Here is a 12,221-nt window from a genome sequence, read left to right as displayed (position 1 = left end):
CAAGGATGAGCCATATAAGAACTTGTTTCACTCTAAAGGAGTAGTTGTGATCAGAACAATTTAGACTTGCTGTGACATACTCAACAAATTTAACCCCAAATTACTTCGTCACTATGCAGTATCTGTATTTCACTATATGTCTTCATGAACACTTAGTGATTGTGACTCATAATGAGGATGAGGTGGGATCATCTATCCTGGTGTCACTTTTCCTGACAGGACAGTCTTCTCAGTGTCAATCAAGAGGAGCAATTTATTGGGCCCGATGTTTGGGGACCATTCATTTGTTCCTCCAAGTATCATTTCTCTTTGCTCTTTCTTTTGTTCTATAGAAAGTTATTCCTTTGTTTCTTGCCAGTTAAAACAGACCAAATATTGCCACCTTGCCATAGATAATCTGCTGGAAATATATACTACAAGTTGGTATTTGCAGTTAAAGACCTGCTGGTATTTAAGATGTATTTGTACTTAAAAAACAAAACAAAACAAAACAAAACAAAAAAAACAGACGTCAAACCTCCTACACTAAGCTGTCCAGAGTTAGACGTAGAGAAAGTTTTAGAGTAGAATTTTCATTCCAGTAACAACTGTGGTTTTGCTTTTCGGTCAAGTGAAGGAATAATTTGGATTTAATCAAGCCTGTTCTGGAGTATTTAAAAACATCTTAAAAACTTGGTTCCGGAGTGATAGCACAGCATTAGGGCGTTTGCCTTGCATGTGGCCACCCTAGGATGAACCTGGGTTTGATCCTGGCATCCCATATTGTCCCCTGAGCCTGTCAGAAGTAACCCCTGAGCACCGTCTGGTGTGGCCCCCCAAAAAACAAAACAAAAACAAAAATCTTACAGACTTATAATTTCTAGGGACTGGAGCCATGGTGCAGCAGTAGGGCATTTGCCTTGCACGTGATGACCCAGGATGAACCTGGTTTTGATCCTTGGCATCCCATATGGTTCCCCAAGCCAGGAGTAACCCCTGAGTGTCACCAGGTGTGCCCCCCCCCAAAAGAAACTATCATTTCTAAAATTTGCTTTCCTTATAGTGGAGTTCTAGCATACTTACTATGTATATATGTTTGAAACCAACAATACAAAATAAAGTCTTAGAAAAATTTGCTTTGGGCACAGAAATGATAGCACAGTGGAATGAAAGTACAGCCACAATTATTTTATGTTGAAGTTATTTTTTTCTTTACCCCTCCATGTTGAAGTTATTTTTAATGGACTCCTGTTCACCCAGGTTCTATCCTTAGCATTCCGCATGTTCTCCCAAGCCCACCAGGAGAAGCCCCTGATAGCTGCCAAGTATGTTCCCCAAACTAGCAAACAAAAACCAACAAAATTTGCTTTCCTTGTATCTGAAATGGGCTATTTGAAATTTTGGAAGTGTTTTGTTTTGAGGGGACATACTGGCAGTACCAAAAGGATGTTTCTGGCCAGTGCTGGGGGCCCATATAGTGCTGAGGACTGAATCCAGGCCCCTTTCACACAAAGCCAACACATCAGCCCTTTGAGCTCTTTTACTAGCCTATGAATTATACACTTTAGCTGTGACTTACTGTTTTTTTTGTGAAAACATAAATACTGCAAATATTCAATGTTTTAAATAGTTGGGAGATTTCCGGTCACTGGTAAGATTACTTTAAAGAAAATCTATGGGTATAAAGGTTCATCAAACTCAGTATATATGACATAATTGCTATACAGTTAATATGTTATAGAAATATATGGATGGTATTTCTGAACTGCGAATTTTTCTGCTGTATTCCAACCAACTAAAATAAATGTTAGGGATGCATGTTTATAAATGGGTGCTAAGTGATCCTGGAAATAATGTAATAGTGAACTGCATAGAATTATATGAATTAAGCCATATGTTTTATCTGAATTTCAGACTTTAAACAATCATTTTCTGAGTCATTTTGCTTTTATTTAGGAGGTTAGAAACTTTTTCCGTTCAACAAATCAGCAAGATCTAATTTATGGCAAGAAATATTCCGTTGAAATGCTATAGTGTAGAAAAAGCCTTTTCATAGTTTCTATCAATGTGAAATAAAACTTAGTTCTGATTTTCTGTGACTGAACATTATGTTGAATTGCCTTGCAATAACAGTAATAGAAAAAGAGAAATGATGGTGCTTCCGAAGAAAATGGTAACCACGGTCTCTTCCTAAGTCATCCAATTCAGGATGATACCTCAGGGCCTTCTCAGATGGATGGGGGCAGATTCATCTTTCTGGTGAAACCACAGCAGCCCATCGTCACCCCCTACCCTACACCCTCTGACAAATATGGTCGAACTCCACAACTTACACTTACCAAACTGCCAAGCCAGTAAATTTGTTTCATATCTATAGATCCTGGGCCTTGTGGCCATGTGACAACTCAAAATTTCATAGCAGTGTCAGCCTAGTATTATCACAGGAAATCTGGTGGGAAGGTTACATAGCTCAATGAGCCTAAACAACAGCACAGCAGGCTCGACTGGCATGAACCACAACTCAGCCAATCCTTAGACAGTGTTTGCCTTTGTGTTGAAACATGAAATAAATTTGTGCCTGCAGGGGGCAGGCTAGGGTAGTAGGTAGGAAATTGGGTACTCTGGTGGAGAAGTGCACAGATATGGGATTGGTGTTTGAACAATTAATGCCTGAAATAAATATATTATGAACAATTTGTTAAATTACAATTTTTTTAAATGTCTTGGGGCCAGAGTAATAGTACATGCAAGATGGACATGTCTTGTGTGTTGGTGACCAACATGGGTTTGGTCCTAGGTACCATATATGGTTCTGCAAACTCAGCCAGAAGTGATCTCAGCACTGCCAGGTATGAGCCACCATCAAAAAATTTATTTGTTGTTTTTTAGGTCACAAATGGCAATGCTCAGGGATTACTCTTGGTCTGTACTGAGGAATCATTCCTGGAGGTGCTCTGGGGACCATGTGGGATGTCGGGGATCAAACCCAGGTTGGATGCGTGTGAGGCAAACACCTTACCTGCTGTGCTATTGCTCTGGTCCCTCCCCACCAATTTAAATAAAATTCTTAGACTGAGAAAATGGCGTAATGGGCTGAGTATATAGTATTTGCATGCATGAAAGGAACTGCAGAGTTTTAAAACTTAGTTCAAACTCTGGCACCATTTGGCCACCCCCCGGATATTGAGAAGGAACCTCCATGCACTGAGCTGGGAATAACCGTTGAGCACTTCTCTTATTGTAAGTCTTTGGGGTTCTTTTTTTGTGTTTGTTTTTGCTTTTATGTCACACCCGGCAGCACTCAGGGGTTACTCCTGGCTTTATGCTCAGAAATTGCTCCTGGCAGGCTCGGGGGACCATATGGGATGCCTGGATTTGAACCATGGTTCTTTTGCATGCAAGGCAAAAACGCACTACCTCCACGCTATCTCTCTAGCTCCAATAAATAAAGTTTAAAAAAAAAAGCATGAGGCCAGTGGTCACACAGACTCATAAACTGTCCACTTAGGACATTTATTGTTCAGGAATAATCCATCAGAGGAAAAAGGTTGGATAACAAATTCCTATTTCATGCTACTAAAGCCTAAGGGGATTTTTTTTTTTTTTTTTTTTTTTTGTATTTTGTAAAGGGATGTGAGGAAAGAGGAAGGTAAGGTAAAAATCTCTGAAAATTGTCTTCCTCTGAGAGTGGCTACGGATAAAAGACTATACAGGACTCAGGCCTGAGGGCATTCCCTGAGATGGTTTACATGAAGAGCCCTCGAATCTTTTATCTGTACCTTCCTCTGGACTATCAGATTTCTTTTTTTTTTTTTTTTTTTTTCAGTTTTTGGGTCACACCCGGCAGTGCTCAGGGGTTCCTCCTGGCTGTCTGCTCAGAAATAGCTCCTGGCAGGCTCAGGGGACCCTATGGGACACCGGGATTCGAACCAACCACCTTTGGTCCTGTATCGGCTGCTTGCAAGGCAAACGCCGCTGTGCTATCTCTCCGGGCCCATTGTTTTTTTTTTTTTTTTTTTGGACTATCAGATTTCTAGCTAAACTTGTTTGCTTTTTGAATGTCTTCTTATCCAACACAATGACTGGGTAAAGAAGCTACAGTAAAAAAAAAAAAAAAAAAGCTATAGTACATATGTACATACATAAATATATATATAATGGAATACTAAAGAGACAACAGTCTATCTACACAACACAATGGAATACTAAAAAAAAACTACTGTACATCTACAAAATAGAATGCTATTCAGCTGTAAGAATAAAATGAAATCGAGGCCAGAGAGATAGCACAGCAGTGGAGCATTTGCCTTGCACACGGCCAATCAGGGACCAATCCCCGGCATCTCATAAGGTCCCCTGAGTCTGCCAGGAGCAATTTCTGAGTGCAGAGCCAGGAGTGGCTTCTGAGTGCCACCGGGTGTGCCCCCCCCCCACTGCAGACGCCTTTCGTCCCCAAGCAAAACCTTAGTGGGGTCAGAAAACCTTCATGGGAAAGAATCGGGTACACGAGCGGACGAATATGAAATAATTGAGACCACATAAAATGCATTGTATGGGGACCCACGTGTCTATGAGACGAGAGACAAACTTTACTTTTCAGCTGATGACATTTTAAACACAACTCTGGTATGCAAGGTGTCTTTAGGGAAACAACGGGCAGAGGATAGCCAGGAGGGACAACACAATGGCACCGGACCCTAGAATCTACATATCTGTCAACTACCCAATAAGGTGAAAGGATCCCTGTTAGTGAGGTAAGAGGAATCCTTAGCTGGAGATGTTTTGGGGTTAGCAAAAAACAGGTTTTTTCAAGAAACAGGAGGAGAGAGATAGGTTCTGCAAGAAATGCTTTTGCAGTCCCCAGAAAATGGATTTTGGGGGGGGTACAGAAATTATTGTTTACCATCATGGAGCTAGACCCAGAAAAACAAGCTGCTGGCACCAGGCTACACTCGGTCTAAGAGTTACAAATAAACTAGCCAGCGGGGAGCTTTTGGCAGGCTTTCTTTGGTACTGAAATTTCTTTATGACTGCAGGATAGCTAAGTCCGAATTTCTGTAGTATAGCAGAAACGAATTAAAGGGAAATGTTAAGTCACTGCCATGTAAGACGTATGACAGAAATATCGCCAGTGATCCACGCAGGGGTTTGACTTCTCCAACGGGCCTTCTGGCAGAGATATTTCTTGGGAGGAAAATTAGGCACTGCACCAAGAAAGCCAAAAGGCACCCCTGGAGTGTGCCTCCCTTGATAATGGAGACATGCATGTTGCATGCCTCTACACACACACCCCCAATAGAAATCATGTAATTTATTGCTGTGTGCATGGATCTGTGAAGTAGAGAGGAAAAACGGACAGAATGATCTCTCATATGTGGGTTATAAAGAAGCATTTTAGGGAACTAATAAATGGCCAAATGCAACAGAGCCTGAGAACTGGTCTACAAAACTGATTTTACTTGGAGGAGACAAGGAGAGCCCTGAGACAGTGGTGGAGGGAAACAGTGCGCTCTGATGAAGGGTGAAAACCCTACCATGACCAGTATTAGAAATCTGGTTGCCTCAATGGAAAGCCTCTCCACCAGTGTAATGGTGGCTGCAAACAGGCTCAGTGACCCTGAGGACGAGATGCACAGCAACTCCATACAGTAGAAGAGATTGGAAGAGAACCTTAAAGAAAATGATCAATGAATAAACTCAAAAAATGTGAACAGATAAAAATAGAAGTCTTTGATAAACTCAACAGAAACAACATAGGAATCATTGAAGTCCCAGAGACGCAGGAAGAGAATAAGAAGAAGAGTTGAAGGAAGAGTGAGAAGAGAAAGAGGAGGAAGTAGAGGGAAAAGGGGAAGAAGAGTAAGAAGAATAAGGTGAAGAGTAAGAAGAAGAGGAAGGAGAAAAAGAAGAGGAAGAGGAGTAAAAAGAAAGGGAAGAAGAGAAAGGAGGAGGAAGAAAAAGAAGAGTAGGAAGAAGCAAAGAAGAAAAGTGGAGGAGGAGGCGGCGAGGGATGTGGTTCAATTTGTAGAGCAGACGACCTATATATGTCGATGCCTAGATCTGATCCCAGATGATCTCATGTTCATACTCTAGTATTCTCACAACTTGTATGAATTTTTGTATATCTGTATGTATAAAATATGTGATATACTTATGCATGCTCACATCCAATAAAGCAACTAAAAATATGGGCAGGAGTAGAGAAAAAGGGAGGGGGCATTGGTGGTGGGAATGTTGCACTGGTGAAGGGGGCTGTTCTGTTTATGACTGAAACCCAACTACAATCAAGCTTGTAATCATGGTGCTTAAATAAAGATCGTATTAAAAAAAAAAAAAAGAAATCTGGTTGCTTTTAAAGTCAAAGCTGTGTGGCCCAAATCCTCCCCACGAAGTTAAAAAAAAAAAAGAAGAAAGAGACTTTAGAACTGTATCTTAGCAATATAGCACATTCTCGCATCGGAAGCCCCGAGTTCTAACCTTGATACTGGAGAACATAAAATAAAAAAAAAATAAAATAAAATAAAAAGAAATGAAAAGGCACATTGGCAGATGTTCAAAAATAATGACCGTAGTGAATGAGTAACCAATTCCTGGTTACGTATGGTTGAAGAATTGAAGGTGCGAATTGAAGAACTGCCGGCGGAGAGATAGGACAGCTGGAGGGGCATTTGCCCTGGACACCCTCCATGTGGGTTCAATGTCTGGCACTCGTTAGGGTCCCCTGGGCACCACCAGGAATAATGCACCCTGGTCCTTTCTGAAGGTACGTTGGCAATGACCCTACGGATGGGCGAGTGGACGTGCTGCATCAGTGGCCATGACCTGGATGTCCATCCAAGGACTGTGCTATCTCTAGAGCGCTATTTATTATTATCATTATTATTTATTCAGCCATAAAGTGAGATGAAAGAGTGATGCGTTTTCAGGCCCCAGAACGTAAAGCTGCCAGTGATGTGGGCTTCATTCATTCATGCGCCGAGAACCAGAAAGTGCTGCTCTGGGTTGGGCGGCGGTCCAGCTGAGGCCTTGCGCTGCAGGCGTGGGTGGGTTGGAGCACTAACGTCCGGGGGGATCCTCCGTGAGCGCAGGTCCACGAAAATAGCGAGTGAGCACTCTCAGGGGGAGCCCTAGGACAGAAAAGAAAATGGACTAAAGTCACAAAGAAAGACCCGGAGGCGTCGGCCCGAATGCTGGGGCAGCAGCAGGCAGGGAGGCGCCGAGGCTGCGTTGGCGTCGCGAGATCTGCGCGCGGGCGACAATCCTGGGACACGCATGCGCGGACGGGGTCGGGGTGCTCCGCGATATCTGCGATCGGCTGGCTAAATGTGTGCCCCGGGGACACGCATGCGCGCGCGGGACTCGGCGGCGTCTGGGCCGCGCCTGCGCCGTGGGTGTTCGGCGGGTTCCGCCGGGTCTTCGCTACGCGGACGGCGCGGGTGCGCGCATGCGCGGTCGGGATTCGGCGTTCCCCGCCAAGGCCGCGCTCGCGCTCGGCGGACGACCGCCGTGGATGCGCCGGCGCATGCGCGCGCGGGATTCGTCGGTCCCCGCAGCCTCCGCGGCCTTCCGACTGCGTCCGGGTCGCGCAGGCGCGGTCGGTATCCGGCGGCTCGGCGTTCGGCGAGCCGCGCCTGGGGCGCGCGACGCGCGTGCGCGGTGGGGGGGTCTGGCGCCGTCGAGCGCAGGCGCAGGGCGCGGGAAGCCGCCGAGTCCGCGCTCCGCGCTCGAGCGGCCGCGCCTGGGTGGGCGGAGCCTCGCGTCGCCGCCGCGGGCCTGCGGTGGGTCCGGGAGGAGAGGAGAGGGGAGGGGAGCGCGGGGTGACGGCGCGGGCGGGCGGGCGGCGAGCGTCTGGCTGCGTCCCCGGCGGCGCCATGGACGACGAGGTGGTGCGCATCGCCAAGAAGATGGACAAGATGGTGCAGAAGAAGAACGCGGTGAGCGGGGCGCCGGCCTGGGCTGGGGCTCCGGCCGCTCGGAGCGGCGCCCGGGGGGCCGCGGGAGTCTGTGGCTCTGGGCCCTTCGCTCCCCCGCGCTGCGGCCCGGCCCGGCCTTCGCCCCGCAGCGCGCTCCTCGCCCCGGCCCGAGCGGGGCCGCGGGAGGCAGCGGACGGAGCCCGCGGGAGGCCGCGGACGGAGCCCGCGGGAGGCAGCGGCCTCCGCGCCACTCGCTCGCTCGCTGCCCGGCTCCGTCCGTCCGTCCGGGCTCGCCTTCGCTGCGGCTCTCGGGCTCGCGCTCGCTCCCTCGGTCCCGGCGCGGCCGAAGGGCTTCGGCTTGCGAGGGAGGCCGCGGGACGGCCCCTGGGCCCGACCCTCTGCACCCCGCCGGCCCCGCGACTTCCCCGGGACCCTCCGCTTCTTCTTCTTCTTCTTCTTCTTGTCGCTGCCCCGCAGCCAATCGCACGGGACGGGCAAGCACTGCGACCCCGTCCGCGCCACGCCACGCCACGCCGCGCCACGCCCGAGCGCGTCTGCAGCCGAGCGCGCGCACGGGCTTGGAAGGAAGCGAGAGGGTCTGTGCCGGGCCGGCCGGCCGGGTGACGCTCAGGGCTGAACGGCCAGTCCCCGCTCAAGGACCACTCGCTCCGGCCGGGGCCGATAGGGCGGGCGCCAGGCGTCCGAACCAGCCGGGCCCAGCCTGCTCTCGTGTTCCCTTGTGCTTTCACTGCTCTGCTCCATACGCCTGCATCCTGGACCTCCCTCTCCCTATGTCCTTCAGACATACAACCCGTTGGCCCAGCTACGTTTTGATTTGCATGCCATGAACAAGGACCTTCAATACGAGCTATCCGACCCTTCATTCAATTCACCGCATTTTTTGAGAATAACTTGTTCCACTAAAACTCACATTTCAGTACGAATACCAATTATGCGACTATCGATCTGTCCCAGGCATTCCCTTAAGTACTAAATCTGCCATAGTCCTTGGACAGTTTTCCACGTATTATTCCCCATTCACAAAAGACACTACGTTCTTTTTAACTAAGTGTATTAGGAAGCTAGAATTCTTCTAAGCCAAATAAAAAGAATGCTACATAAACGTTTGTTTCTCTGCAAAGCCAGGACCATTTTCTTAAATTTCATGCAGGGGTCTCAAACTCGTGGCCCACGGGCTGTTCGCAGCCCTCCATACATTTTGTGGCCCACGGCCAGCCTTCAAATATCGCAGTATCTGTGATTATTCGCTTACCGAATAATCGCCATAAAAATCGCATTAAACATTCGCATACCCTGAGCAGTTCCTTTCGGGGTATGCAAATGTTTAATGCGATTTTTATGGCAAATATTCGGTAAGCGAATAATCGTGAATACTTTGCACCTAGCGCAGACGTCACTTCCGCTGCTCCTGCCCGCTGTCCCTTGCGTTATCGGAGGCCTAACAGGGAGAAGAGAGAGAAGGGAGAGAAGTTAACGACAGAATTAGATTTTGTCATACCTTCATCATGGCTTCATCAAAGCCTGCAGTGAAGAGAAAGATTGATGACGAGCACAATTTCAGGAAAAGTGGGAGACGCAGTATTTCTTTGTTGAGCACAGGGGCATCCCCAATGTCAGTGCACAAGGAATACACCTTGAAACGCAATTATTCAACTAAACATGCTGAGGAATGTGCAGAATATCAAGAAAATGAGAGAGAGCCAAGCGGGTGGCCAGTCTTAAAGCATGTCTAATGAGGCAACAAGATTTCTTCAAGAAAGCAACCAAAGAGAATGTTGAATCAGTTGAAGCTAGTTACATGGTTAGTGAGATGATTGCTAAGGCAGGGAAACCATTCACAGAAGGAGACTTTGTTAAAAAAAAAAAATGCATGTTACAGGCTGCAAGTATTATCTGTCCAGAAAAGAAAGGTCAGTTTAGCAAAAATCAGCCTTTCTGCCAACACTGTTGGGAGAGCACATTTCTGACATGTCAAGTGACATTTATCATCAACTGTGTGAGAAAGCCAAATGTTGTGATGCATACTCAGTTGCTCTTGATGAGGGCACAGATAGAACAGACACTGCACAGCTCACAATTGATGTCCGTGGTGTTGATTGCAATTTTGAATTGCCAGAGGAGCTGCTCACAATAATTCCAATGCATTGCCAGACCACCGCTAATGGGATATTTCGGCATCTGTGTGATGCCATTGAGAATGCAGGTTTGCCATGGAAGAGGTTTGTTGGAATAATAACCGATGGAGTGCCATCCATGACAGGGAGGAAAAATGGACTGGTGGCACTTGTTCAAAAAAAAAACTTGAAGAGGAGGGTGTAGAGAAGGTCATTGCTCTTCACTGCATTATCCATCAGCAGGCCCTTTGCAGTGAATGTCTGCCGTGTGACAATGTGATGTCTGTTGTTGTGAAATGCATCAACCAAATCAGATCCAGGGGCTTAAAGCACAGGAGGTTCCGTGCTTTTTTAGAGGAAATGGAGATGTGCTTTATTTCACCGAGGTATGTTGGCTCAGCAGGGGAAATGTTCTGAAAAGATTTTTTGAGTTGAGAGAAGAAGTGAAAGCCTTCATGGAGAAGGATGGGAATGCTGTTTCTGAGTTGAGTGATCACAAATGGCTCATGGACTTAGCTTTTCTTGTTGGCATCACACATAAGCTGAATGTACTAAACAAGATGTTACAAGGCTGGGGCAGCTTATCAGTGCTGCCTATGACAACGTGGGAGCATTCTCCACAAAACTTGCGCTTTGGAAATCCCAGCTCTCTCAGACAAACCTTTGCCATTTCCCAGCATGCAGGGAACTTATGGATGCAGGCATACCATTCAGTGGTGAGAAACATGTTGATGCTATTTTTAAGCTAGAGAAGGAATTTGATCACAGATTTGCAGACTTCAAAAAGCACAGAGCCACTTTCCAAATTTGTGTGGACCCCTTTTCCTTTGATGTGCAAGATGCCCCTCCTATGCTTCAAATGGAGCTCATTGACCTGCAATGCAACTCTGATCTCAAAGCCAAGTTCAGGGAGATTAGTGGAAAAGCAGACATGCATGGGCAATTTTTGAGAGAATTGCCCCCCAGCTTCCCTGAGCTTTCCCGAATGTTCAAGCGCACCATGTGTCTTTTGGGAGCACATTTGTGTGAAAAGTTATTCTCCACATTGAACTTCAATAAGTCAAAGTACAGGTGTAGACTTAATGATGATCATCTTCAAGCCATACGGAGGGTCTCAACTGCTTCCTCTCTAAAGCCAAATGTGGTTCAGATTTGTGAGAAGAAGCGCTGTCAAGGCTCTGGCAGCAAGGAATAGGCAAAAGATGCCATATTCAGAAGAACTGTTCATGATTTCACTCAATGTTCTATTCATGTTCAGAAGAAATAATTAAAACTGTTAATAATGACGTTTGAGGACTTTTTTGTGAAATCCCTTATGCGGCCCTGCCTCAACCCGACTTTGCCTCCTGCGGCCCCAGGTAAATTGAGTTTGAGACCCCTGTTCTAGAACACCCATTCATCTGTTCTGAACCTTACATAAGTATCATTAATTGATTGAAAGACTAGAGCATATTTGCTGTTTGGGGCAAATGACTTTCCTAAGTATGCAGTCTTACTAGAGTGGTATGGAATATTGACCCGTGTTTTAAAGAGGATCAGCAGTTTTACAAAAACAACAGACTGCTATGTTAGATTTTTTGTTTTGTTTTGTTTTGTTTTGTTTTATTTTTGGGTTACATCCAGCGGCGCTCATGGGTTGCTCCTGGCTCTGCGTTCAGAAATCACTCCTGGCAGGCTCTGGGACCATATGGGTTGCCAGGATTCAAACAGCTGGCCATTCTGGATCCGCTACGTGCACAGCAAATGTCCTTCCACTGTGATATCTCTCTGGCCCTTGTGTTAGATTTTTGGCTTTTATATTGCCATCCTGATTTGATGTAAACAAGTCTGACCCTTAACACAGGCTGAAATCCTAGCTCTTCAGATTTTAGCCATGTCATTTTAGGCTTGTTCTTTCACATCACTAACATCTTTCTTCAAAATTTATCAGTAAGTAAAGATTAGGTAATCAAAAAGATCTAGATTGTAAAGGATCTGATCCTGGAATGGTGTAAGAACTTTCAAGTTTGTGGACTCTATGAGTAGTATTCAGGTTTTCTTTTTTCATTAAAGGCCCAGGCAAACTAGAACTAAATTGCAAAAATTTTGTTTTGGTTTTGGTTTTGGTTTTTGGGCCACACTCAGTGACACTCGGGTTACTCCTGCAAGGAGAATATTGAAATAAATGTCAAAACTTCCTGGGGCTGGAGCAGTA

The 12,221-nt window shown here is 46.3% G+C and overlaps 1 protein-coding gene across 1 annotated transcript in view; it reads left to right on the top strand.

The window, feature by feature from the left end:
• The first annotated feature begins 7,840 nt into the window (after positions 1-7,840).
• The window catches only part of TCEA1 (transcription elongation factor A1), a 38,791-nt gene continuing 34,410 nt past the window's right edge, over positions 7,841-12,221 (top strand). The window contains exon 1 of the mRNA XM_049781936.1: positions 7,841-7,913. Within this exon, the coding sequence (XP_049637893.1) occupies positions 7,851-7,913 (63 nt within the window). The 5' untranslated portion in view covers positions 7,841-7,850. The remainder of the gene's footprint in view (positions 7,914-12,221) is intronic.

The sequence above is a fragment of the Suncus etruscus genome, chromosome 10 (genome assembly GCF_024139225.1).
Source record: "Suncus etruscus isolate mSunEtr1 chromosome 10, mSunEtr1.pri.cur, whole genome shotgun sequence".
Classification (NCBI taxonomy): Eukaryota; Metazoa; Chordata; class Mammalia; order Eulipotyphla; family Soricidae; genus Suncus; species Suncus etruscus.
Note: the sequence above shows the minus strand (reverse complement) of the source record. Positions and strands in the feature narration are given on the sequence as shown.